We start from the raw sequence: 24,949 nt of genomic DNA on the forward strand, positions 1-24,949 counted from the left end.
AAATATTTCTTTAGGATGTCAAAAAGGAGACAAGAAAAACAAATGATATTGTGTAGTAAAGTGTATAAGAACAATATTGTAACACCCCCAACCTATCAGACTGCCGGTGACTACCCATGAAAAACATAGACTGACCCTATAGACAAACACAAGTCCTTTCGGTGTAGCTTGGCCATACTCATGCACACTCGGAAAATTTCCTTGAACATCACCCATCTTAATATCGCTCTCACCAAGCATGCAAAACTGTAAAGTTTTTAACAAATTTTCTCTCTTAAAAAGAAGATATATCTTATTGATATAAGTAGACTATCAATCCTTTTTAAAGCTCAAACATATATATTTGCGACTGGACTTTGATCAAGTTGCACATTTTATTTTTTTTCCACTGTCTAATGACGACTATAAATATGACATTAACTAAATTGTAAAGAGTAAAGAAAAGTGAAGACACACTTGAAAAGTTCATTATGAATATGAATTGAGGAATTTAGGTAAATCCCACTTATTTGGAAGAATGGTAAATCACTACTATATTGCCTATTTTTATAAAAGTACATTTGGTGTTTTGTTTTATCTTTTTCTTATTTTATCTATTTTATTATATGGCTTTTGTTTTGATGATTTGTAAATCACAGTTATTGAGCACTACAAATCACATCGTAAAACTGTAAAAGCAACACAAAAAAGCACAAATTTTCAATAATACTCTTAAGTTTGTTTTTCTTTTAATTAGTTCGGTTAAAACGGTTCCCCACTTCCTTCTCTGACTCTCACTATTATCTTCCCCTATTCATTTTTCTTCCACTCTCTCTAATGGCGGCTGTTTCCTTCAATATCAATGGTGGAAAGATTGGAAATTTATGTTCAAGACACGAAGTCGGTTGTGGGTTTGTAAGAAAATTGGATTTTAGAACTCATACTTCTATATTTGAAAAACATATGTTAAAAACTTCAAGGTTTAAAGCAATGGAAGTTTCTGCAAATGCAACAGTAAATATAGTTCCTATTTCAGCTCATTCTAGGTAATTTTACTTCTCGAAAATTGTCCATTTCCCATTAAATTAATCTTTTTTACTGATTTCAGAAGAAATAGATGGATTCTTGTTTGTTTATTGGTATTTGTTTATAAATTTTTGTTTATAGTAGTTTTTGTATTGTGATTATTCTGATTGTATGTTGAGGTTAGTTGTTATTCAAGTGTAAATTGGATTGACTGAAGTTGCAATAAGGTGATGCTGATTGTTGTTTTACTGTAGTATAGTACTACTTATTGACCTAAGTTCTTTTACATAGTAGGAGATATTACAACTTTTACTTGTGATGTAAAGAAACTACTCAAAATTTGTAGGATTTCCTGTTGGGACATTTTTTTTTTGTGGATTAATGATTGAACTAAGATCAAATAGTTACTATTTCTGTTTGATTGGATGATGGCCTGATTGAAACTGTTGGGTAGCCAGATGTGTACCCGCGTGTGACTTCTTTTTGTGTTGGTTAGTTCAATTGTGGAGTTAGAAATGATCTTTTCTAGGGTTTTTGAAGACATTGGTTCTTTACTCTTTAGTCTTCGAATATTGTTAATGTTGTTTTTAACACCATTTTGTTACCCTATTGCAATTAAGTGATTCCCACCTCGACGTAACTTAGGAGTTTATATTAATCTTGTCTTTGCTAGTTATATTGATGTCCGGTAACTTCGGTTAAGTTTGTCTATGAATACATTGATTTTATCTTTATTTGGCCAAAAAATGTATGTAATTTAGGAAAGTTATATGTTTTGCCACTTTGTATTTGAATCTCTAATTTTTTATTTCTTGTTTTCTTGATGCGTTGGTAGGATAAAAAGAATTTGGAGGGAAAGAAGGGGAAGAGAAATAGAGGGATGAGACTTTGTCATTTGGATATCAAATGGAGATGGGAAAATGGAGGGGAGGGAATAATAACAATGAGTTCTTTTCAATTTTTTTTGAAACTAATCCCTCCATTAGTAGAAAGATTTATATTAAAAACTCATCGCTCTCCCTCAACCCCTTCCTTTCTAGTCTTTTCCTTCCCCTTCAATGGCATATCCTTTCATACCGTCGAACAAAATTTGAACACGTATCCTTGTGTGTGGTCGGAGAAAGTAATGACTGAATCTTTCACGAAGCTCATCCCTGGTAAATTTATCTCTTTTTTATTCTAGTCTGAGTCTCCTGGTTCAGGAACACTGCCCATTTATCAATCCAATTCTCTTGAATAAAAGTCATTTTAAATTATCATATGTATCTCATTTCATGCTTTTTTTTTCTTACCTGTATTTTGCTATCATTAGCATAATAACAAAATGTATTTTCATTCTTTTCCAGGGTGATGCGCCACACAATTTCAGTCTTTGTTGGGGATGAAAGTGGTATAATCAATAGGATTGCCGGCGTTATTTCTAGGAGAGGATACAACATAGAGTCTCTGGCTGTTGGTTTAAATAAGGATAAGGCTCTTTTCACTATAGTAGTGTGTGGGACTGACAAGGTGTTGCACCAAGTATTGGAACAACTCGGCAAGCTTGTTAGTGTCTTAAAGGTAGTCATCTCCTTTTTTCTTCCTTTAAGGTCACTAGTGTTACTTTCATTTAGTAGGGGCGGTCAATGGTGATATTGATGCTGATCAAACATCATATTTTTTGTGAAAATATTGCTCATTTTGACTTTGTTTTTGTTGTTTAACTCAAAGAATGTAATCTCAAGAGCATCTATCCTCATTTTGAGATAGATAGAGTAGGGAAATGCTCTTGATTCTTTTCATAAACTTTAAAACATTAACATTCCCTTGCCCTAATGCCATTAGATAGCTCCCAACTGACGCAAGTTCAAGGGGGTCGAGTGTATGCAACCATACTCGTGTAACAAAAAAATGGTTGTTTTGGATTGACCCTTAAAATCAAATATCATCTTGCAAGCTCACATTAATAAGAAATGCACATACTTTAACAAACTGTATTATAGTAGTTCATTAAATTTCAAAAGCAAAGAATTATAAAATCTTTTGTTCAATCGAGAATACACACAATAAACTTCAAAATAATGTCTGTAAAAGTTTGCCGCATCACCGTATCGTAACTGAATTTTAAGGGCCTTCAAGTTTACTACCATCAAATTATAGGTTGAGATAACCGCAAAACCATCCACATGGACAAGAGCCATTAACTCCATTATTCTGACCTCAATTGAACCTGCATTTGTGCACAATGGTCACGTGACATTCTTTAGCACTACTCGGAGCTCGATTGGAGGAATTTGTCTAATAATCTACTGATGTGACAAATTCTTGATAATATTGTCACATATAGTAGGGAGAAGTTTGAAGGTCACATAACAACCACATGTGATTGAATGTCTGAATGTATCTATTGCAGTAAAACTTAATGGCAGCTGTCAAGGTAGTCTTTTTAAAGGAACTTGTTATAGGTTTTGAAAAAATTTTGACGTTAATTTTTTGCAATAAGTTTTTTAAAAAAGGTATTTTCTTGAAAAATTTTCTTTTAAATTAGATGTGTGGTAAGATGGAGATTATGTTGGGACTTAGAATTTTTGGTAACTGCTTGTTAATCAACTGGGAAGTGATTAATAAAGTATTATGTCCTAGTTAATACCATGTGAAGTATTCTTATATTTAAGACTGCTTGCATTGTCCATTTGATGGTGCACATCAGGGCATGCAATAGTGCTTTCTCTGATCTGACATATATGTCCTTACTTATGCTACATGCTCATCTCAGTCTCTAAGCATTCCTTACATAACAAACATTATGATGGATCATCCTATGTGCTACCATGCATGTGAATGTACACAGTGCCTATCCATTTATCCTTAGTTATATCCCCGTATAGCATTTGTGGCTAACAGTCTTAGTTATTATCTTCCTTGTAGGTTGAAGATCTATCTAGGGAGCCTCAAGTGGAACGTGAACTTATGCTATTAAAGCTTCATTCTAATCCAGATACCTATGCTGAGGTAGTTCCACCAATTCAAATAATTATATCCTGAACGCTATATGATTCATGAACCTTTTATTTTCCTTTTAGAATCATCAACTACAGGAAGGTAGATAGAGATAAGCAAATGTTCTAAAAATATGCTATAACATCATGTGCTTTTAAAGCTTAAAATTTACGGCCTGTTTGGTAGGTGGTAATAAATGGTGGTAATGGGAGTGAAAACTAGTGTAATTTTGGTTACAAAAACTCATAGCTACCTTGATGGCCTTGCTTGTCCAACTTCAATCATCTCTCATTCCAATGCATTACCATTGGAAGAGGTGGTATTAGGTGGTAATGGAAATATGTAAATAAAAGAACTTTTTTGTGATCAAAGTTTAATCACCATGGGAATGACATGGAACTTTTGATGAAGTTTTACACTATAAAGCATTCTCATTACCACCTTTTAGTACCACTAATCAAACGGGCCGGTTAGAGATAAAAAAAAATACTTAAGATACATTATGGGTATGTAAATAAAAATCATATGAGAAGTTACATTGCTACTTTGTATGTATTTGTAAAGAATCTGGTATTGTATAAGTCCAAATCCCAATTTTTGATTTTCAGATAATGTGGTTAGTGGACATCTTCAGGGCAAAGATTGTCGATATCTCAGAAAGCTTCGTTACTGTTGAGGTTCGTGTCTATGATTGGCATCTTGTCTACCTCTTCTAACTTTGATGATTGATAGGGCTGCAGACATGATTCTATCTTCTGTTCAATGTAGATTCTTTTTCTTAGTGGTATTTTATATTCTGTCGTGCAGGTGACTGGCGATCCTGGAAAGATGGTGGCTGTCCTGAGAAATTTTAGCAAGTATGGAATCAAAGAAGTTGCAAGGACAGGAAAGGTCAGTCTTTTAGACAATTGCAGTAAATCGTAATAACAAACAGGCTGTTAAATCTCTTCAACTAACTTATATCTAATGCGAAGTGCGTTTATTCAACTACCTTTTTTGTGTGAAATAATAGATTGCTCTAAAACGAGAAAGGATGGGCCAGACAGCTCCTTTTTGGAGATTCTCTGCTGCATCTTATCCAGATCTAGAAGAAAAGGCTGTTGAATCTTTTGTCAGGCCTGCAAAAAGAAGCATCAATACTGATCCTGGCTCATCGTCTAGTGTAAGTGAAGTTTTATTTGATCAGCATTTATCTTATCCTTCTCTTACTTTGTCTTGCATTAACGTATATTTTTATTGGTAATTACAAAATTAGTTTTTTAAAATGTTCCTTGGGTGATGTTATAATTGACATGGATAAATATTCTTATTGGTTGTACATAATTACATTATATTTCCCTTAGTGCCAAGGTCAGTTAGAAACAACCTCTTTTGTTATCATTGACATGGATAAGGTTGTGTACATCCACCCGTCCCAAACCTCGCCTAAGTGGCTAAGTCTCTTATTGACCGTTTGGTAGCCGGTACTATATGGTGGCTATGGTAATGGAATGCTAGTGTAATTTTGGTAAGAATATCTCCTCATAAGTTTAATGACTATACTTATTCTCCTTCAACAAGCTCATTTTCTTCACAAAATTCATTCCAATGCATTACCACTCAAACATGTGGTATAAGGTGGTACTGAAATATTGTGAACAAAAAACTTTTATATGATCAAAATTTCATTACCATGGTAATGAGATGATACGTATTATGAAAAATTTACACTACAAATCATTCCGATTACCTCCAATTAGTACCATTAACCAAATAGGCCTTTAATGCATTGGGATAATGGAGTGGAAAAAACCTTGTTAATTGTCATTTATGAACTCTTTTTTTTTTTTTTTTTTTTGGGGGGTTTGGCACTTTTGCACTTGGAACTTAAAATGCTTTTATTCAATGAAGGGTGATGTTTATCCAGTGGAGCCTTATGAAGCCTCCATAAATACAGTACTCGATGCTCACTGGGGCGTTCTTTACGAAGATGATGTAAGTTCTCTTTGTCACTACCTGAATTTTGTTCCTCTTGAAGCATACATTCAAGTGATGTGATCTTCATAACTTTCCCAGATTGGCCTAAAATTCGCTATTATTGGTTCGTAATTTTACAAGTCATGTCAAACTTCCCATAAGACCGGCTCTATCAAATCTTTAGCCTTATTTGGGTGGGTTATGGTTAATGCCTTTCAATATTTGGCTTTTCTGATCATCCTCTGAACTTTCATATCTGTTTGGTTTAAGAATGGAGTAGCGTAATTGTTCGAGTTATGAGCATAAATCTGCTCTTTTAGTATTCTGACGTACTTTCAACATGCCAGTCGAGTGGGCTTATGTCACATACTCTGTCCATGCTGGTAAATAATGCTCCTGGAGTTCTGAACACTGTTACAGGAGTAATTGCTCGTAGAGGTTATAACATTCAGGTCAGTATGGACTCTCACTGCACCATGAAAGTATATCTCGTCTTTTGCATTATGTTAAGTTGATTGCCCCTTTTTCCTTCTTCCCAGAGTCTTGCTGTGGGCCCTGCTGAAAAGGAGGGTCTTTCTCGTATCACAACTGTTGTTCCTGGAAACGACGAGTCAATTGCAAAATTGGTTCAGCAATTAAACAAATTAGTAGACCTTCATGAGGTGAGTATCTATTTGTGTACAATGTAGGCATAATTGTCCAAATTAGTTACTTTCATGTTTACTTATGTCGTTAATAGTTAATACTATTTTGATTTTTGTAATTTCGACTATTAACATGTAAAGCAGTAAATTACCTCCCTACTAACGTGTGCCGAGGCCCAAGGTTTCTACCTAGGATCGATGAGAGAGTAGGATCGAAATCAATAGAATCGGATCGTTGGATTGTATGATCCAACAAATATGCATTGAGTTGCTCTGGATAACTGATCATCAATTATATTTGTTGTTTTTAATGTTTCAAGGCGTAAATCAAAATTTATTTGACTTTATCTATTAAGTTGTGAAAAACAATAATTTTAATAATCATTGAATCTTCAAATCAAGAATATGAATTTTATAGTTGTTATAATAATTTTACATATGTTTATATATATGCGAAATCTAGATTATAAGATAATTTTTTTACGATTGAGAATACCCTTATAGGATCTAATCGTGGAATCGTGTTATGATCCTGCCCCTAAATTCTTGAGATAAGCATGATCGTACGATCCTACCAACTTTAAGATCCCACCTACGATCCGGATTGATTGCCAATTTTTGTATCGTAGCATCGTAGAATCATAGATCAAGATTGGGATTCTAATAACCATACCAAGGCCTAAAGAGAATAACCAAGACGAAAGGAGTAAACACCAATTCTTTAGCTTTGTGCTTATATCAACAAAACACCATGAGAGATTCTTGTTATTCTAAAAGCCCTATTCAGCCTGGACCTATCATTTGTATATTACATTGAATCACTGAAGCTCATTCGAGTAACCATTTTTTGTGTAATCATTAATTTCCGTAGATAGTTTAGATATCTTGCATGCTCTTCAATTCTCTACTACGGAGTTATGCTTGTCTTGCAGTTTGTTTATAAGTACTACAGTTATGATTGAAAGATTAGAATATCTTATTCCGGAAAGGTTGTTGTCGCAGATTCAGGACCTTACTCACCAGCCATTCGCAGAGCGAGAGCTTATGTTAATTAAAGTAGCTACAAGTACTTCTGCCAGGAGAGACGTTCTTGATATTGCTAATATTTTCCGTGCAAAAGCTGTGGATGTTTCTGATCACACAATAACATTACAAGTACGCATAAATGATTTTGCCATTTTATTTAGTCTTCTCTTGTTACTCTCAACAATGTCTATTCACAAATTCTTGTGTGAGGCAGTCTAAAAATGAGATGTTCCGCATACACAGATTGAATAGTCCAGCTAATACAATTATCAGCATATGGGCTCCTTATTTTGAAGTCATCTCACCGAGAGATGGTCTCTTATAAGAGTAAATTATGTCTATATCCTTCTTTTAGTGGGCCATTTCGAATTGAAACGAATGTAAATAAAAGCTAATGGAACGAGAGTATTTCACTAATAGCAAAAACCGTAGGGCGCTTAGACAGTATAGGGCATTGAGGATCTTTGTAATTTATCTTTGTTTTTTTCCAGCTTACTGGTGATTTTGACAAAATGGTTGCGCTACAGAGATTATTGGAGCCTTACAGCATTTGTGAGGTATGTTTATATGCATATTTTTTCTCCTGAAACCAATTAGAATCATTCCATGTGTTTTTCGGGTCAAATTAGGAAATATATATATATATATATATATATATATATATATATATATATATATATATATATATATATATATATATATATATATATAGTTATTTTCTGTATTCACTTGCATTTTGCTCGCTTTAAAAGTATGCTTAGTTTTCTTCTGTTAATATTTTGATTTATCATTCGGAAACATACTATACTAGGCTTAGCTAAACATATCTATATGGCCATTTGTAGCTTTCAATTGACTCTGAGAACCCTTATCTCCTTAACTACTAAAACATTTACGGCTTGTTTAGTTATTGGTAATAAAAGGCGGTATTGAGAATAATTTGTAGTGTAAACTTTTCATGAAATGTATTATATCATTCCCAGGGTAGTGAATAGTTGATTATTAAAAAGATTTTTTCACAATTTTCATTACCACCACCTCTACAAATGGTAATGCATACGAATGAGTTTTATGAAGAAAATGAGATGATTGAAGTAAATCAATCAGGACCATTAAACTTGTAAAGAGTTCTCCCACCAAACGTACGCTAAATTTTTATTTTCATTTCCACTATTTAATACCAATTACTAAACGGGCATCAACACCATTTAGTTGAGTACTTGAGTTCAATTCAATTTAGTTCAGTTTAGTTGTTAGTAGTTAAATAGCAAACTTCAATGACCATGGACTTACTATAACATTTTATATCTGTCTTCAAGGTGGCACGGACTGGAAGAGTAGCACTAACTAGAGAGTCTAGGGTAGATTCCAAATATTTACGAGGATACACTCTTCCGTTGTATGAATGAAAAACTCCGGCTATGTCTTTTCCACATTACCCTGTCCGATTTCTTTCACACTTCTCCATTGCATTACATATAAATGAATTGCCCATGAGTCGGAGTGAAGGGGAAGCAACAATGCTGATCTTTGCTTTGAAGATACCAATTTTTATAAATGTAGAATTTGTATTTTTTTAGTATTTTCTCAACACGTCGTAATAGAATTTGTATAACAAGCTGATCTTTGCTTTGAAGATACCAATTTGTATTGCATTACAAATATTTTCTCACCTTGAGGTTTTAATATACGTAATTTGTTATTTTTCTTAAATACACAGAGAAGATTAGAATCGCACCCCGGCCAAGATAATACTCGTATCAGGAAGGTTGTTAATTTTGGTGTCGTGAGCCAAATACGATTGTTCCTAGAACATTTGTTAAAACATTGTGTTTTTCTGTGTTTGCCTGAATCAAGCTTTTGCATCTCAGTTAGATGTGGCTGAGATTAGATTGCAATCTTTTTTGTGAAGTGTTTCCAAATTAAGCACATGCTGAATCTCTGCTGCAGCATCTCATCGATGGGACGTGATTCGTAATATATACTGCTCGTTGAAACATCATCTGTAATCTTTCTTCTTTTCTCCAATTATGTATTCTTTTCCAAGTGTAGAGACGAGGTAATAGAGAATCCATAAGAAAGACAAAAAGTTGGAGATCGGGAGACTTGAAAAGAGAGCGAGAAAAACCGAAGATGACTGGAGGAAAAATGACCTAGACTTACATTTGAGATGGTAGCAAATCGGAATAAATGGTGAATAAGATTCCATATGGATAACTGATGAAATTGATATATTGGTGCACATAACCGATCCCATTATTTGGGGTTAAAGCTTTAACATTATTGTTTCTGATGTATACTTTTCGAAGCACATATATTGTTATAATATTCCTTTGTCTTGAAGAAAAGGTTGGAAGGCACTCTTTTTTGTAATAGTGGATTAAATTTGGAGATTTAGGAATTCTATAGCGTCTGAGAAAAAATAAATGAGAATACATCATGAATTGTCCCTAATGAAAATGATATTGGCACTTTGGATGAAAGCATTGGACGAAGATATCCCTTACAACCCAATGGAGATTGTGAGAAAGGTAGAATGCTTGAAGATGTGAAAAATATTTAAGAATCAGAAATTGTGAATAAGATGCCCAGAATATAAGGTGTGGAAAAGCATTGCTTAAATAGAAGGTAGTTAGATTTGGCAGTGTAAGGACTTATGAGGAAGAGGGGACCATGGCTTCACATTAGAAATGCATTGGTGGAGAACCACTCGACTTTCTTTGGAAGTATTTTGCACTCTTTTGTTCGAAATGCGTCTATGACAATTGATGTGAAGTATACTTGCTATGGATTTTTTCGAGATAATAGAGTCTATCAAATACGAGCCAAGAGAATGGACTAAGTATTACAAGAATGACTTTCCTTAAAGCACTTTTCATTTGCAAAGTAATCTAGATGCCTGTTTGAGTTGGAGAAAAGGAAGCAAATGGATGTAGGTTGATAGCTCTAGTGTATGAGCATTCGAAGTTTTTTAATGATCCCTACTCTTGATCATAGCAGGAGATTGTACTTGTGGACTATTGGCGTATGACTCTCTTGATATATGATTGCATCACAATTCTCCCTTCCTATGGCTTTTCCCTACTAGGTTTTTTTTATGTTGGTGGTTGATTTTATTGTTCATATGTCTAATTATTAATTGTACTTTGAATTCACCTTTACCAATGTACGAACACTTATTTAATTGTACCTCGTTGGTACCTCAAAATCCATTTAGCAGCTTCCCAATTGATTGAACATAAACCTGCTTGCAGCTCCGACTGCATGTCTAATATCTGGTCTTGTATACATCAAACTTCCAATAGCCGAAGCTTAAGGAACCTTAGCCATATAGTCTTTATCTTCATCTGTCTGAGGGAACTGGTCCTTTCATAATCAAAAATGACTCGCCAAGGGTGTACTACAGGCTTAGCATCACCCATATTAAATCTCTTAAGAATGCATTTGATGTACTCTAATTGAGATAACTGCAGAGTTCCTCTCTACTTATTTCTTGTGATTTGCATTTCGAGAATCTTCTTCACTGGACCCCAAATCTTTCATGTCAAACTCATTTGATAGTTGACGCTTCAACATCACAATATCTTTCATGATTGGTCTCGCGATTAACATATCATCAACATAAAGTAATATGATGATAAAACTGGACTGATATCTCTTGAAGTAGCAACAGTGGTCAGCGTTGCACTTCTGGAAAATCTTCCTTGCGCATGAAATTTTCAAACTTTTTGTACCACTGTCTCGGAGCTTGTTTTAGCCTGTACAAACTTTTCTTAAGTTTGCATACCATCTTTTCTTTCCCACTTTTTATAAAACCTTTTGATTGGTGCATGTGTATTTCTACATTAAGATCTCCATGAAGAAATGTAGTTTTCACATCTAGCTGCTCAAGATAAAGATATTATATTGCAACAATACTTAACACTATTGTAATGGTATTGAGTTGCACAGCAGGAGCAAAAATTTCATAATTATCAACTCTTCTTTTTGTTGAAAACCTTTGACAACTAGTCCAGCCTTATACCTCTGGGAATCATCGTGCTCCTTTTTTACTCGATATATCCATTTGTTACGAAGGGCCTTCTTACTTATGGGTAACTCATTTAGTTCCCATGCTTGGTTTAAAATCAGGGATTGCATTTCATCTTTCATTGCAAGCTCCCGCTTGCTAGCATCTCTCGTATGGGATGCTTCATGATAATCTTTTGTCTCCCCTTCATCAATTAACAACAAATAATTCATATATTTTCTATTAGACACATGTGGTCGAGTAGTCCTTCTTAGAGTAGGATTGGAACTAAAAGGTTGTTGTGCCTCACTAGATTGCGATGTACTATTTCATACAATCGACTCTTCTTTTTGCAGAGTACCTATTACAGTGTACTCTTCCATCGTACTTTCTGGGACATAATCTTCATTAATGAATGTAGATTCTTTCTAATTTGTGTCATAACACTCAATTTTCATGACTCGCATTGAATTTTACATTTCTAATACGAATAATCTTTTTACCTTCATATCCCAAATGCGGTATCCAAACTCATCTCTGCCATAACCGATGAAAGTACAAATTTTGATTAGGATTAAGCTTATTTCTGCATTGATCACTTATGTGCACGTAAGCTACACAACCAAATATCTTTAAGTGTTACAATTTGATCTCTTTGCCACTCCATACCTCCTCTGGTAATTTTTATTTTAATGGGATTGATGATCCTCAATTGATTTAAGCATAGATTCAACTTTCATGTAAGCCATTATCAAAAATCAATACAAGTATCTCAATATTTTTATATTATTAGCATGGAAGATATTTATATACTAATATTATACATATCATAAAATAAATCATTTAAATTATACAACAATGTGGGTACAAATTAAAATGTAATTTCATTTCAAGCAATTGGTGGGTTGAATCAAGCCAAAAACATTCCCATGAGCATTTTTACAATATGATTGGGCTTTTCCATCAATGTATTTGAGATCAATATTTTGGAGTTGAATTCCTTTGCATGGATTTGTGGAACTGCAATCAAATGTCATCGCTACCTCGCTTTGTGAAGTTCCTCTTATATTTTGGTACCTCACATCCTCGATTTCTATACCTGATTCCTGATAAACAAATTTAATTATATCATTTATATCTCTAATACACCGTGTATAATTGAATATTATTAAAAGTTGATATTAATGATTTTTGCATTGAAACGAATCAAATAAGATTTCACTTAACTAAATTATAATTTATAATTAAAAATAAAATACAAATTACGAGTGATTGATGAATAGTATCGAAAAGTCAAATGGGACTATTAAGGTGAATAAATGATTGTATTATTATTATATTACTAGAAATGAAAATTAATATATGATACATACCTGATTTGGACAATTAATATTGTGAGGACAATAATTTTGATCAATAATAATAGGATTCCAAACATTGTGCATAAGAATATCTTGAAAGACAACACCTTGAACAAAGCCATTGCTAGGCCTTCCCCATGATTTGATTCTAACACCAGTTGTTGAGTAACTGATTACTGCTGTTTTCACTGTCACATTTTGGACCCCTTCTTCATCCTTGTCCTTTGCTAGGCTACCAATGCTGGATTGATTTTGATTAAAAAATTAGAATTAAACTCATAATAATATGCTTTCAATATTATAAAGGAAATCACTCAGTCAAAAGCTTAAGCTGATAAAGCTCCTAAATATTTTATATACTCTAACACGTTCCCTTACATGGGAGCCCTTTCGACTAGAAGTGTGGATGCAGCACATGCGTGCTCTCCTCATACCTAAAGTTAAATATTCCACTTTAAATGAGAGATAGTCGTTAAGATTCGAGCCTGTAACCTTTTGTCATATTGGCTCTGATATCATATAATAAAATTAATAATTAAAGCTCCAAAATATATTATATACTCTAATAAACATTTCATAAAATTATTTCACAACATTGAGGCCTTGAGTGTAGTTTGTTAACTCGTGAAGAGGCATTGACTCTAAATGATGTTTTTATAGCTTGGTGAAGCATTGCTCAAACCATAACACTTCACTACTCTTTAGTATTTCATTTCAAGTTAGTTTATTTTAAGACAAAAATTGGCATTCTATGTGTTAAACAAATAAATAGAGTCATTCAATAATTTGACTCTTTTATATATTTAAGTATTAATATTTATGTATTATATTTATAAAACTTAAAATCTTAAAATTAAAATACAAATCCAAAATAAAGCTAACAAAATATTATACTTCTAAGTACATTAAACAATGTAATATTTTTTTATTTCATCACTTTGGCTCAATAGAAAAAAAACATGCAGTTCATGGAACATGATATATTATGTGTCCACTGACCACTAAGTCACTAACAATAAGATAACCCAAGATGTATTGACACATGCATGTTAATAACAAGCTCATTTTTTCATTATTGGCCTTCTTTTTGGAAGTACATAATGAAGTATTATATTTTCACTTAGAGTCAACCTCACTAAATGTACTACCTATAGATTATAATTAAATTTTCTTACCACCTATCTATAAATTAATTAAATAATTTGAATTGAAATAATAATTAATATGAAACAGAAAGAATAAAATCTTATAATATCGTGACTATAGAATAAAATTAAGAATAGTAATTAAGTTGTTACGTACCTGATACCATGACTTGGTCCACAAGCAATCCGTTCCATCCACAAGTTCTTAGTCCCGGGTCCAATGGATACACAATCATCTCCGGTTTTAATGTTAGAGTTCATAATAGTGACGTCCGACGAAAATTGGACATGAATACCATCAGTGTTAGGACTGTTTCCGGTGGCTCTAATCTTGACAGCTTGAAAAAGAACATTCTTACAGTTATTAATCACAATATGGTACAACTGGCTGTTAAGTGAAGTAATGCCTTTGATCACTATATTGTTGGAGTTGGTAAATGTTAATGTCTGCAACAACCAAAATAACAAATGATAATTAGAACTTAATTAATATAATGCTTAACATGATTAATAGTAACATTTGATATATGTAGGAATGTGAATATTTAGGAAATAATGAGATTATTCTCCATGATTATATTTAATTGTAGTAATTATCTTTATTTTCTTATTTAGTGTTTTTTGTATCATGTATATATAAGATCTCTGTATTTCATATTAAATATAAAAAACAGTATTCTTAACCCTAAATACTTTTCTTAATCCTAATTTCCGCATAATTAATCTTAATATTTTCAATATGTAGGTATGACTTTCTGTAATGGCGCACTTTATAATATGAATTCCACAACATACCATTATTTGCCAACCCCACTAATAAGATACTCCTAATTAGATAGTGTAAAATTGTATTTAGAACTACTTGGACTATGATAATTGATAATTGACTTTTTTGGTCAACCATCACATTTTGACTTCTTAATATCTTGGATTATTAAAGATTATTTCAAGATTTAGAGTTGTTTTGAAGTTAAATTTATAAGAAATTAAATTATATATTTATTGATCAACAATACGCATTCATCATTAATATCTAGGTTCGATTTTAAGAGATGGCGATTGAAAGTTCTATAAATCTAAATTCATAAAGTGCAAGAAAAATTCCGTTACATTCTTAAAAAAAACTTCATTGATATGAATGTATGGAATTTTCACATTGATTAAGGAAGATTAAATCTTTGAAATGAGTGTATTGATAAGGTAGATAATAAATACAAAATCTTATTAATTAATAAAGTTAACGAAAAAAACATTGGTATCATAAACATTTAAAAATTATTAAAATAAAATTAGTATGAAAAGCATGGAGACTATAACCATAAAAAAAGTCTAAATAAATTTAAACGTATGAAGATTAACATTATAAAATAGTTAAAATAAAGTTAGTTAAAAATATGTGGAGACCACATACATTAATAAAATGTAAAAATTTAGAATAACTAAAGCTATTTATGAAATAATGTGATATAATAATTCTTGGTGTGAACATCAATTTATATTTCCCAAAATGACAAATGAATACATAGAAAAAAAATAACATAAGGAGTATAAATTTAATCTATTTAATGTGATCGATCCACAACTTATAATATATTCATATGATTAAAATAGCATACATAAATTTCAGTTTGTGTATAGACGAAGTTTTTTATCTGCTAATTTACAAAAGCTCATAAAAAATTTAAAATAAAATTTCTCATAAATAAGATATATATAGAGAGCGAGCTATAACTATTAGGCCAATTATATATTTTAGTAACTTAGATTCATACCTGCTCCTTCTACTTTTATGAATCTGCTATTCTTAGTGACATATTATAAGGAAAAATAAAAGTATTGAATACATACCGTTGCTCCATCAGGACAATTTGCACCATTTTGACCCTTCTTGCAAGCCCATAAGGAAGCTCCCTTGGCATCAAAAGTTCCATGACCAGCGATAGTAACACCACTAACCCTTTCAAACCCAATCCATCGTTCCACCCCACCTAACAAATGATAATCAAAGGGTGCTACTATTGTTCCATCCATCTCAAACCTAATATTATTGCTCTTACAATCAACACCTTCAAAGTTTACCGGATGAAGCAAATACCTCCCCTTTGGTATAAAAATCGTCGCCGATCCCTTGGTGTTGCATGCAGCCTTCCATGCACTTAGGAAGGCCTTGCTCGTGTCGGTTTTGCCCATGTCGCTCGCTCCAAAATTTTGTACGTTCAAGACCTTTGTTGCATCAACCGATGATGATGGTAGGTTTAAAAGCACCATAGAAAACAAATATAGGGCTAATTTTTGTTTATAATTGAGCTTTGACATTGTTAAATTACTCAGCGTTTTAGTTACCCTTGAATAATATCGGGTTTTAAATATAATTTTTGATTCAAAATTAAACTGATCTACTATATAATAACAAGTTCACAAGAAAGATAACGAGAAAAATAAATGAGTTGATGTCTCGGTGCATGTGTATATATATATGTGTACGTAGTTTGAGGAAAAGTGGAGTATAAGTTGGTATGAAGTCAATAAGCCGGTAATTGAGATGGTAAACGTACACTAGCCTAAGAAGTATGAAGATGTTAAAGCAACAAAAAGCTGCGCTAAAGTTGTGTAAATCTTAGTTTTAAGTTTAGATTTTTAGTCATATAATTAGTGGGTTTGTACGGAAGGTATACATGCACTACGCATACTATATGGTAAAAGCGTTGAATAAAAAAATGCGTTGAATAAAAGTTAAGTATCTTGAATTTGATTATTCAACGATTCGTTTACGATCCGTTTAGTTAGTAGTATTAAATGGTGGTAATGAAATGATTTATAGTATAAAATTTCATCAAAAGTTCCATATCATTCCCATGATAGTGAAACTTTGATCATAAAAAAGTTTTTTTTTGTTTATAAATTTTCATTACCACATATTAGGCTAAATTTGTAATATTAGGCTAAATTGTTGGACAAATCCCCAAATGATCTATCTCACGCATGAGACTAATTGATATATTGAGTTATCTCAATGGACATTCATTGTTTTAAAGTGATTATACTTATAATTTTAAAGTGATTACTTATACTTTTACGACCCGTTTAGTTAGTAGTATTAAATGGTGGTAATAAAATGATTTATAGTGTAAAATTTCATCAAAAGTTCTATATCATTCCCATGATAGTGAAACTTTGATCACAACAAAAAAAAATTTTGTTTATAAATTTTCATTACTACATAATACCCCTTTTCCAATGGTAATGCATTGAAATGAACTTTATAAAGAAAATGAGATGATTGAAGTTGGACAAGCATAGCCATCAAGATAGCTAAGAGATTTTTCAATCAAATTTACACTAGTTTTTCAATTTCATTACCACTACCAAACGAGCCGTTAAAGTGATAATTTTTTATAGTTTTTAGAGTAATCACTTATAACTTTGAAGGAATCACTTACAATTTTAAAGTGATCAACTAAAAATTAGACTAATTATATAGATTTATTTTATGGTAAGACGATTTCATACGGTTGTTGATTATAATTTACTTGTCTACTAATGATTAAAAAAGTTGAAAAAATATCTTTAAGTATTGCAAAAGAAACTCAAGAGAAGCTTTTACTTTCTAGAAGACCAACTAGAAATCCAAGAAGTAAAATGATCAGAAGAATTGATATGATTTGGTTTGGATAAATATTTTAGCAAGAAAAAATTTTGATCAATTTTAGTTAGTATGCAAAAACCATTTCTTCTTATATTTGTATGTTGCTTTAAAAATCAACCACTAAAAACTTACTCCAAAAGGTATGAACAATGAACATATTCAGTAAATATTAATGATGATCACGAACTAATGAATAAGAGAAGATATTTTATGTTTCTTTGCTAATTTGAATCAATCTAAAAGATGAAAATTTTAAATAGCAACACACAATTATCATAAAGAGTTGCTATCTTCGATAATAATAAAAGTAGGTTATCTCTCTTAGATTCTCTTGTGTTTGAGCTAGTTAACATAAAATCAATTCATTTCTTGCCTTACTTTTATATATATATATATATATATATATATATATATATATATATATATATATATATATATATATATATATATATATATATATTTTTTGAAACCTAATAAACCCAAACCTAATTAAATTAAATGATTTGGCAAAAGTCGGTTAGAAAAGATATTTGTCATTTATTAAAACTTTTATTAAATTGTATATAATGAGAATCTGATGGTAATATACTATGTGTTTTAATTTGATAAAAGACAATTTTAAAACTAGTAATATCAGTACGAATTACGATCGACTATTCCCTTTGTCACCTTTTTTTATTAGAAAAATACAAGTTGAAGCAATATTGAAAGTCCATATTACTCGTTATCAAGTTGAAGCAATATAGTAATTGTGTTGCAAATATACAATATAAGTTATCTAAACGGGATACTAAGTTGATAAACAATATTCACGTTACCAAAATATTAGGTTTTCTCCCCTATTAGGGTCTTGGGATTAGGGATCCTGTTCCAGCACATAAAGAGATAATCCAATCCCAAGACCCCTAATCCCATAGACGACGCTATGTATGTGTTGGAATAGGACCCCTTATCCCAACACCTTAAAAGGAAAGAAAACCCAATCACCATCATGAATAAAGGACAGGACGAAGCAATCAGAACCCCTTCAAAGTTCTCGGCTCCCTAGGAAAGACAACTTAGCTCCCTGGAGGATTAAACCTGCTCCCTAGCTAAGAGTCAGGACAACAGGACTCACAGAGGCAGCAGGGGCATATCAAAAGGACCTTGAAGAACATAAATACCTGCAGGATGGTTAACCTTGCAGAATGATAACAATGGAAACGATGACGTGGCAGGAGACAACTGCAGTTGTACTCAGAAAAGCTGTTAACACTTATATAAGGCAACGCACCACACCTACCTCGTACCCTACCTAGGTAAGTGTACTAAAAGACAGAGAGTGGGGACCATGGTATAAAGACCAGCAAATCACTGGACGCCACATAGGCTTATAGAATATTCTATTTCTCTCTCCACTGATCCCGAAAAGGATTCCATTCAAGGAAAAAGCCAAAACTGCCATTAGGGTTTTGGGAACCTCTCCTAAAACCCACCACTATAAATATACGATGCCATGCATCACCAAAAAAGAGAAAAAAAACGTAACTTTGACACTAAAACCCAAGTATGATTCTCTCATACAACTCTAATTCCTTATAAACTTTATCAGCAATTATCTCAAAACCCTTACAGGCTTAATCATCGGAGGAGGACCCCTGGAGGACCCCTCTCTGGCCCTCGTTTGCTACCTTGTGCAGGAAAATACGGTAAAACAGTTGGAAAAGCAACTCAGATCTCCTTAGTAGTTCATATATACTGTGAACCTTAAAAGGCATTCTCTTCATCTTTATTGAGAGTGTTGATTGTTCTCTCTACATTCGGAACAAGAAGTATTTCACTTTCAAATTTTTACTCCAAGCATCATATCACCCTATTATTAATTTATTAATTTATTATCATAACTACATTTTTGTACGTAAAATTAACCTTGACTTGGGTATAATATTTTTCACTATTACTCCAACTAATTGCTAAGTAACTATTATAAAAGAGACCGATGCGGGATTTTCTCTTACTTCTTTGTTTTAATGAGATTGTTAATTTTTTTTTAAAGTTGTTTCATAGGATATAAAAATACGGTTTTTCTAACCTATATACTGTTATAGTAGATAGTATATTCTGGGGCCTCAACCATCAGTATTCTCCGATATGTTAATATGTCCAAGGTACTCTTGATCGTGGTTTGCAACTTTATAAATCTTTCATTTCTTCTCTATTATCTTATACGGATGCTGATTGGGGTGGATGTCCTAACACCCGTCATTAAATTCTACTTCGAGTTACTGTGTCTTTTTGGGTGATAATTTCACCATCCTTGTCACATATGAGAATTTCAAACTTTTTCTTCTAGTCACTCTAAAAACTACGACATAAAATTATCCTTAACTAAAAACATGCTTAAGTAGTAACAATCCATAGTTGGATCTGTCTAAAAACTATAACATAAAATTATCCTTAACTAAAAACATGCTTAAGTAGGAACAACCCATTGTTGGATAGGGATTGTACTTGACTCTTAAATGTAAGAAGTGTTTTGAATTGAACAATAATCCTGAGCAGGATATAATGAATATTGTTTTATCATATATGATTAGTTAAGCTGAGATATGGATGTCTCGGTATTTGTCCACTAGATTTGACAACAAAGTTTAAAGATGATCATGAAGTTAGTTGGTTGAACTTTTTAACCATTTAAAACAAGTTGATGCACTAGAAATTGTTATTGATGGATTGGAAAATGTGAGAGGTCCTAATCCTCTTTTTGTAAATGAAGCTATGAGAATAGCTAGTTTGCATAACAACTCAAATATTCCGTCTCTAAACCAACCAAAACCTTTTCTTACCAAAACTAGAATTTACAGTGTAACATAATTCACCAGTTAATTCACTATTTAAATCACGATTCGCTTAAATTAACCCTAAAATTAACCAAAACATACCATAAATTATTTTTTTATAAGCAATTTGCTATGAAATTAGTAAATCATGTGACGTTGTTCTTTGTTACCTTCTTTAAAAATTCCTCCAAGACCTTGTCAAGCCTTAACACGTAACCAACACATACCATAAAGACAAACACTTTACAATACGTCCAGCTAAATTTAACGGCCACAACGACAATACAAGCTAAAAGGTTTGCAAACTTCACGAAATCGAAGAAAAGTTGTTGTTTCTTCATTATTGGGCCCTGGTAGGATTGCTCCTGAAGAACCAGGTTCATGCAACAATGATGAAACTGAAAATTCTACTAATACACTTATCTGTATAATACATTTAAAATTTACTACTCACCAGAAACTAGAAACCATGTCAAATATTATAGTCTTGTTACCTAAATTAGATAGTATGTTGGATTCTTCACTTGTGTTATTAGGGATTTACTTTCTATTTAGAGACCATTACATTGTTTCATTTTGTGTACAAACATATTATCCTTGTCGAAATTCTATCAGTAAGTAACACTTGGTGGCGGGATTTTCGAAAACAACAAGTTCTTGTCGATACCATAACCACCACTATTAGTCAGTGACACAAGTGCTGCCACAAGTCCAGCATTTCCGGCTAAGGTAGGTGCTGCAGAGCCACGATTTCTACGATCATTGTGGAAACGATCAAATTGATCAGGTCCTCCAACCATGGCTCCTTCAATGGTGTTAGGGTTGGGTTTGGTGCTGTCCCTCCATTTATACCCACTTTTGCACGAGTATTTTTTACCGTCTGATGGAATTGAGGCTGCTCGATGATGCACATGAGTCGGATACTTGTCTCCATAGCCCACCACGTAACTTAGTCTTAAGGGGTTTTTGCCTAAAATGTAGTCTATCTGTGTCAATATGAAAAAAGCCATGTATGAAATCTTTCTCGATTTGTAGTGTTGGATCATGAGAGAAAATTTTGATTAGGGAAACGGGAAATAAACCTGAGATGATGCAAATTCCCGAAGAGTTTTTACTGTGAAGAAATTGGGGCCACAAGTCCATCCAGCACTCTCACTAGCATTCAGGTAATCAGCAAATAAGTTTGCCAAAAATGCAGCATTTGCTGCATACTGCAATGGTTGAGACCCTCCATCATTCAGATGTATTAGTCCTCCTGCAATAGTGTATGAGCAACAAACATTCTTGAAAGTAGAATTACTAAAAGCACATAATATTAATTTTATTGCGCAAACAATAAATTAAGTTCAGTAATAGTTACTCAACATCATCACACCCAGTGTATACCGCTCATAGAAGTTATGATCAGGGTCTGGGGATAAATGGAAGGAAGACGCAAACCATACCCTTGTCGAAGAAGATAAGGAGGTTGCAGCCAATGAGACCCTTGGCTCAAAAAAGACCTGGAAATGAAAAAAAAAGAGACAAGTAGCAAAACAAAACTCGAGAAACTAACTGTATGAACTAAACACATCACTAACACATCAGCAAATATCAATTTTAATCATAAATAGGTGAAATTCTGAGCATGTTCAACATGTTCGACCACACAAGGCCCCATAATTTAAGGGCTTCAATATTAAATTACGTGGTATATGTTAAGTGTTAAAAGATACAAAATTGTTAGAAAAATATCACAATTTTGAAAATGCATAGGTCTTTTGAAAAATTTGTCAATTTTTGCTCTGCCCCTGATCATAAAAGTTTTGCGAATGTCATACCTTGAGTCCAATTGAAGAGATGGTAGGGTTTGAGATAAGAACACATGGACAAAGAAATAAGTTTATGATGCTCTGCCAATGTTGCTTCATAAGGGTAGCCCGGAGCATAAAACAGCCTTAGCCTCGTCAACAACATCAAAGCTGAAGGGACCTTATTATCCCAACTTAAGACTCCTGCTTTCTTAGTCCATTTCAATGTCATAGCGTTCTTAGTTATTCCTTTATTAGTTGCTAAAGTGAGATACTTAAGATTTCCGGTACCAAAAAACAACCACGTTGCACCCCACAAGTACTCATCAAAGTACCCTGTCGAGTTGTAGTAAGGCTCAATCCAAGGGTTCCCCCGGCTATAGGGTCTTCTTTTTTGTGGGTCTCGAGCAAAGGCAAATAGAGCTTCTGCACTCTTAATGAGTTTGTTCGAGTATGTTAGGTTGTCATTGAATACAATCGAAGTTGATGCCAAGGCTGCGGCCATTTCCCCTGCTAGTTCTGGCCCTGCATATGCTGTTTGGACTGGTCTAGGGTAATCCATGTCTTCCGGTCTCTCCCAACAGCTAAAATCGTCAGGCGATTTTGAATTTTCGTAGGCACCACCAACCTTCCCAATGGGAATATATTAGACTACAAATTTATGCTACTTAGTGCAGGGTATAAACAAGATAAGATTCCTCGTCTTAAGACTAGTATCGCCACAAGACTTTATCAGCTTAACTAGTTGACATCTAGTGAAAAATAGTCGTTTTAGATGAAGTTCACAAAGCTTTAATCATTATTAGTGTCTCATGATTCGCTATATGGTCGATTTTAGGCTATTTTTAACCATTTTGAGCGAATCGCGAATTCAAAAGGTAAACTAACTAGCGAATTATGTTTCACTGGTCATTATGTTGTGAATTAAAGGTACCTGGCTATAGATTTTGGTGATCTTGGAGGCATCGGAGTCGAAAGTCAAGAGCAAGTAATCAGTCCCCCATTTGATGAGTTCGCGAACATGATTATACTCATTAACGGCATGGTATTTGTGAGGGTATTCGAGCAAGCTCCAGCTTAGCATTGTCATAGAGAAGGCTAAAGGAAAATGAAACTTGGTATTTTCTCCAGAATCATAGTATCCACCCACTAAACCTCCATTCACATCTTTCAGTATTGATCCATCTAGTAAGCCTGAGTTCCCTCTCCATGGAATTCCATTGCTTTTGGGCAGTTTTCCAGCTGCAACATGTTCATGACACTGATTCAGTTCAAAGCTCATCTTTTATTAGTATTTCTCAAGATATTTTCTTGTTATTTACTAACTACGACTAGGATTATATGATCAAACTTTAACAACTTTGGCTATAACAATGTGAAAATCACGAGTTAGTCTAGTTGTTGAAGGTTTTTCCTTCTACTGTGATGGGGTTTCGTTTTCACCACCCATAGGAAGATCAATTCCCCACTAACATATTATCTGTAACTAGCTTAGTTGATCAAGTCATATGAGGTGTAACAAATGAATCAATTCTCATCTATTGGGCATTTACACTGGCAACTACCATTTGACTCTAACGGCTCCTTTGGTTAATTGCTGGTAATAAGAATGATTTGTAGTGTAAATTTTCATGAATGTATCATGTCATTTCCATAGTAATGAAAGTTTGACCATTAAAAAGTTTTTTTGTTCACAATTTTCTATTAATTACCACCTTATATCACATGTTTAAATGGTAATGCCCTTGAATGAATTTTGCGAAGAAAATGAGATGTTGAAGGAGAATAAGCATAACTATTAGATTTGTCAAATAAATATTCATATCAAAATTACGCTAATTATCCATTATCATTCCCACCATTTAATACTGATTACCAAACGGCCGTAAAAACGACCAAATAAGTGATAGTAGAAGATTACATAGAACAAAGTGTATAGTATAAGCATTCACAAAGTAATAATAAGAATGTGGGAGAAGAAATGGACTTACATTTCTGGGCATTGAAGAACAGCATTGCTTTATTGAGAGCAACACTGTAATTGTCAAAGCTGTGCTTAGGCAAGGTTTGGGATGAGCTAGTTGAAGTGAGCCTTACTGGGCCGATCCAAGTAGCCATAACTATGAACCAAATAGCCCATTTGAAGGCCCTAAATCTCATTGAACCCAAGCCCATTTTCATCTTCCTAATACACTTTCTATGAACTGATCTTGTTTCAGTACATGAAGATGATGATTGGAGTGATTCTTTCTACTCTAACTGAAACTATCAAGTTTTCAGAGAAGTTCTGGCTCTGGGTATTGTACCTTTGATTTTATATAAATTATTTATGCTATATATTGGATTATTTTAATTATAATTATAATATTAAATGAATAACAAAGGTTTGATGTGTTGAAAGTAAAGCCTTTGAGATTAAGCATATGGGCATATCTTGATCATATGACTAAAGTTTTCCAAGCTGTTGTTGCATGTTGCTCTGTTTGATTACTACATATCTTTAAGAATCTTTACAACTAGGCTTCTGCATGTTAGGTTCCATATTTCCTTGTCTCACCCTTTTTTTGAT

The 24,949-nt window shown here is 33.1% G+C and overlaps 3 protein-coding genes across 4 annotated transcripts; 1 reads left to right on the forward strand and 2 right to left on the reverse strand.

The window, feature by feature from the left end:
• Positions 1-715: 715 nt before the first annotated feature.
• Positions 716-11,120, forward strand: LOC130817917 (acetolactate synthase small subunit 2, chloroplastic-like). 2 transcript variants are annotated; one of them, XM_057683886.1, is made up of 12 exons: positions 716-1,025; positions 2,352-2,565; positions 3,913-3,996; positions 4,593-4,661; positions 4,792-4,875; positions 4,997-5,146; positions 5,875-5,958; positions 6,288-6,392; positions 6,480-6,602; positions 7,587-7,739; positions 8,102-8,167; positions 9,331-11,120. In XM_057683886.1, the coding sequence occupies exons 1-12, from the start codon at positions 817-819 to the stop codon at positions 9,493-9,495; spliced, it is 1,506 nt and encodes a 501-aa protein (XP_057539869.1). In that variant the 5' UTR covers positions 716-816; the 3' UTR covers positions 9,496-11,120. The 2 variants fall into 2 exon arrangements, with proteins under 2 accessions (XP_057539869.1, XP_057539870.1); XM_057683887.1 differs by lacking the exon at positions 9,331-11,120 and adding an exon at positions 8,930-9,318.
• Positions 11,121-12,457: 1,337 nt separating this feature from the next.
• LOC130817920 (polygalacturonase-like) lies at positions 12,458-16,507 on the reverse strand. Its single transcript, XM_057683890.1, has 4 exons — positions 15,974-16,507; positions 14,283-14,572; positions 12,993-13,221; positions 12,458-12,725 (listed from the first exon to the last, which is right to left on the reverse strand). The coding sequence occupies exons 1-4, from the start codon at positions 16,439-16,441 to the stop codon at positions 12,504-12,506; spliced, it is 1,209 nt and encodes a 402-aa protein (XP_057539873.1). The 5' UTR covers positions 16,442-16,507; the 3' UTR covers positions 12,458-12,503.
• Positions 16,508-20,721: 4,214 nt separating this feature from the next.
• On the reverse strand, positions 20,722-24,814 carry LOC130817919 (endoglucanase 12-like). Its single transcript, XM_057683889.1, has 5 exons — positions 24,372-24,814; positions 23,315-23,622; positions 22,411-23,008; positions 21,673-21,845; positions 20,722-21,576 (listed from the first exon to the last, which is right to left on the reverse strand). The coding sequence occupies exons 1-5, from the start codon at positions 24,559-24,561 to the stop codon at positions 21,202-21,204; spliced, it is 1,644 nt and encodes a 547-aa protein (XP_057539872.1). The 5' UTR covers positions 24,562-24,814; the 3' UTR covers positions 20,722-21,201.
• Between the last annotated feature and the right edge of the window lie 135 nt (positions 24,815-24,949).

The sequence above is a fragment of the Amaranthus tricolor genome, chromosome 7, assembly GCF_026212465.1.
Source record: "Amaranthus tricolor cultivar Red isolate AtriRed21 chromosome 7, ASM2621246v1, whole genome shotgun sequence".
NCBI classification, from domain to species: Eukaryota; Viridiplantae; Streptophyta; class Magnoliopsida; order Caryophyllales; family Amaranthaceae; genus Amaranthus; species Amaranthus tricolor.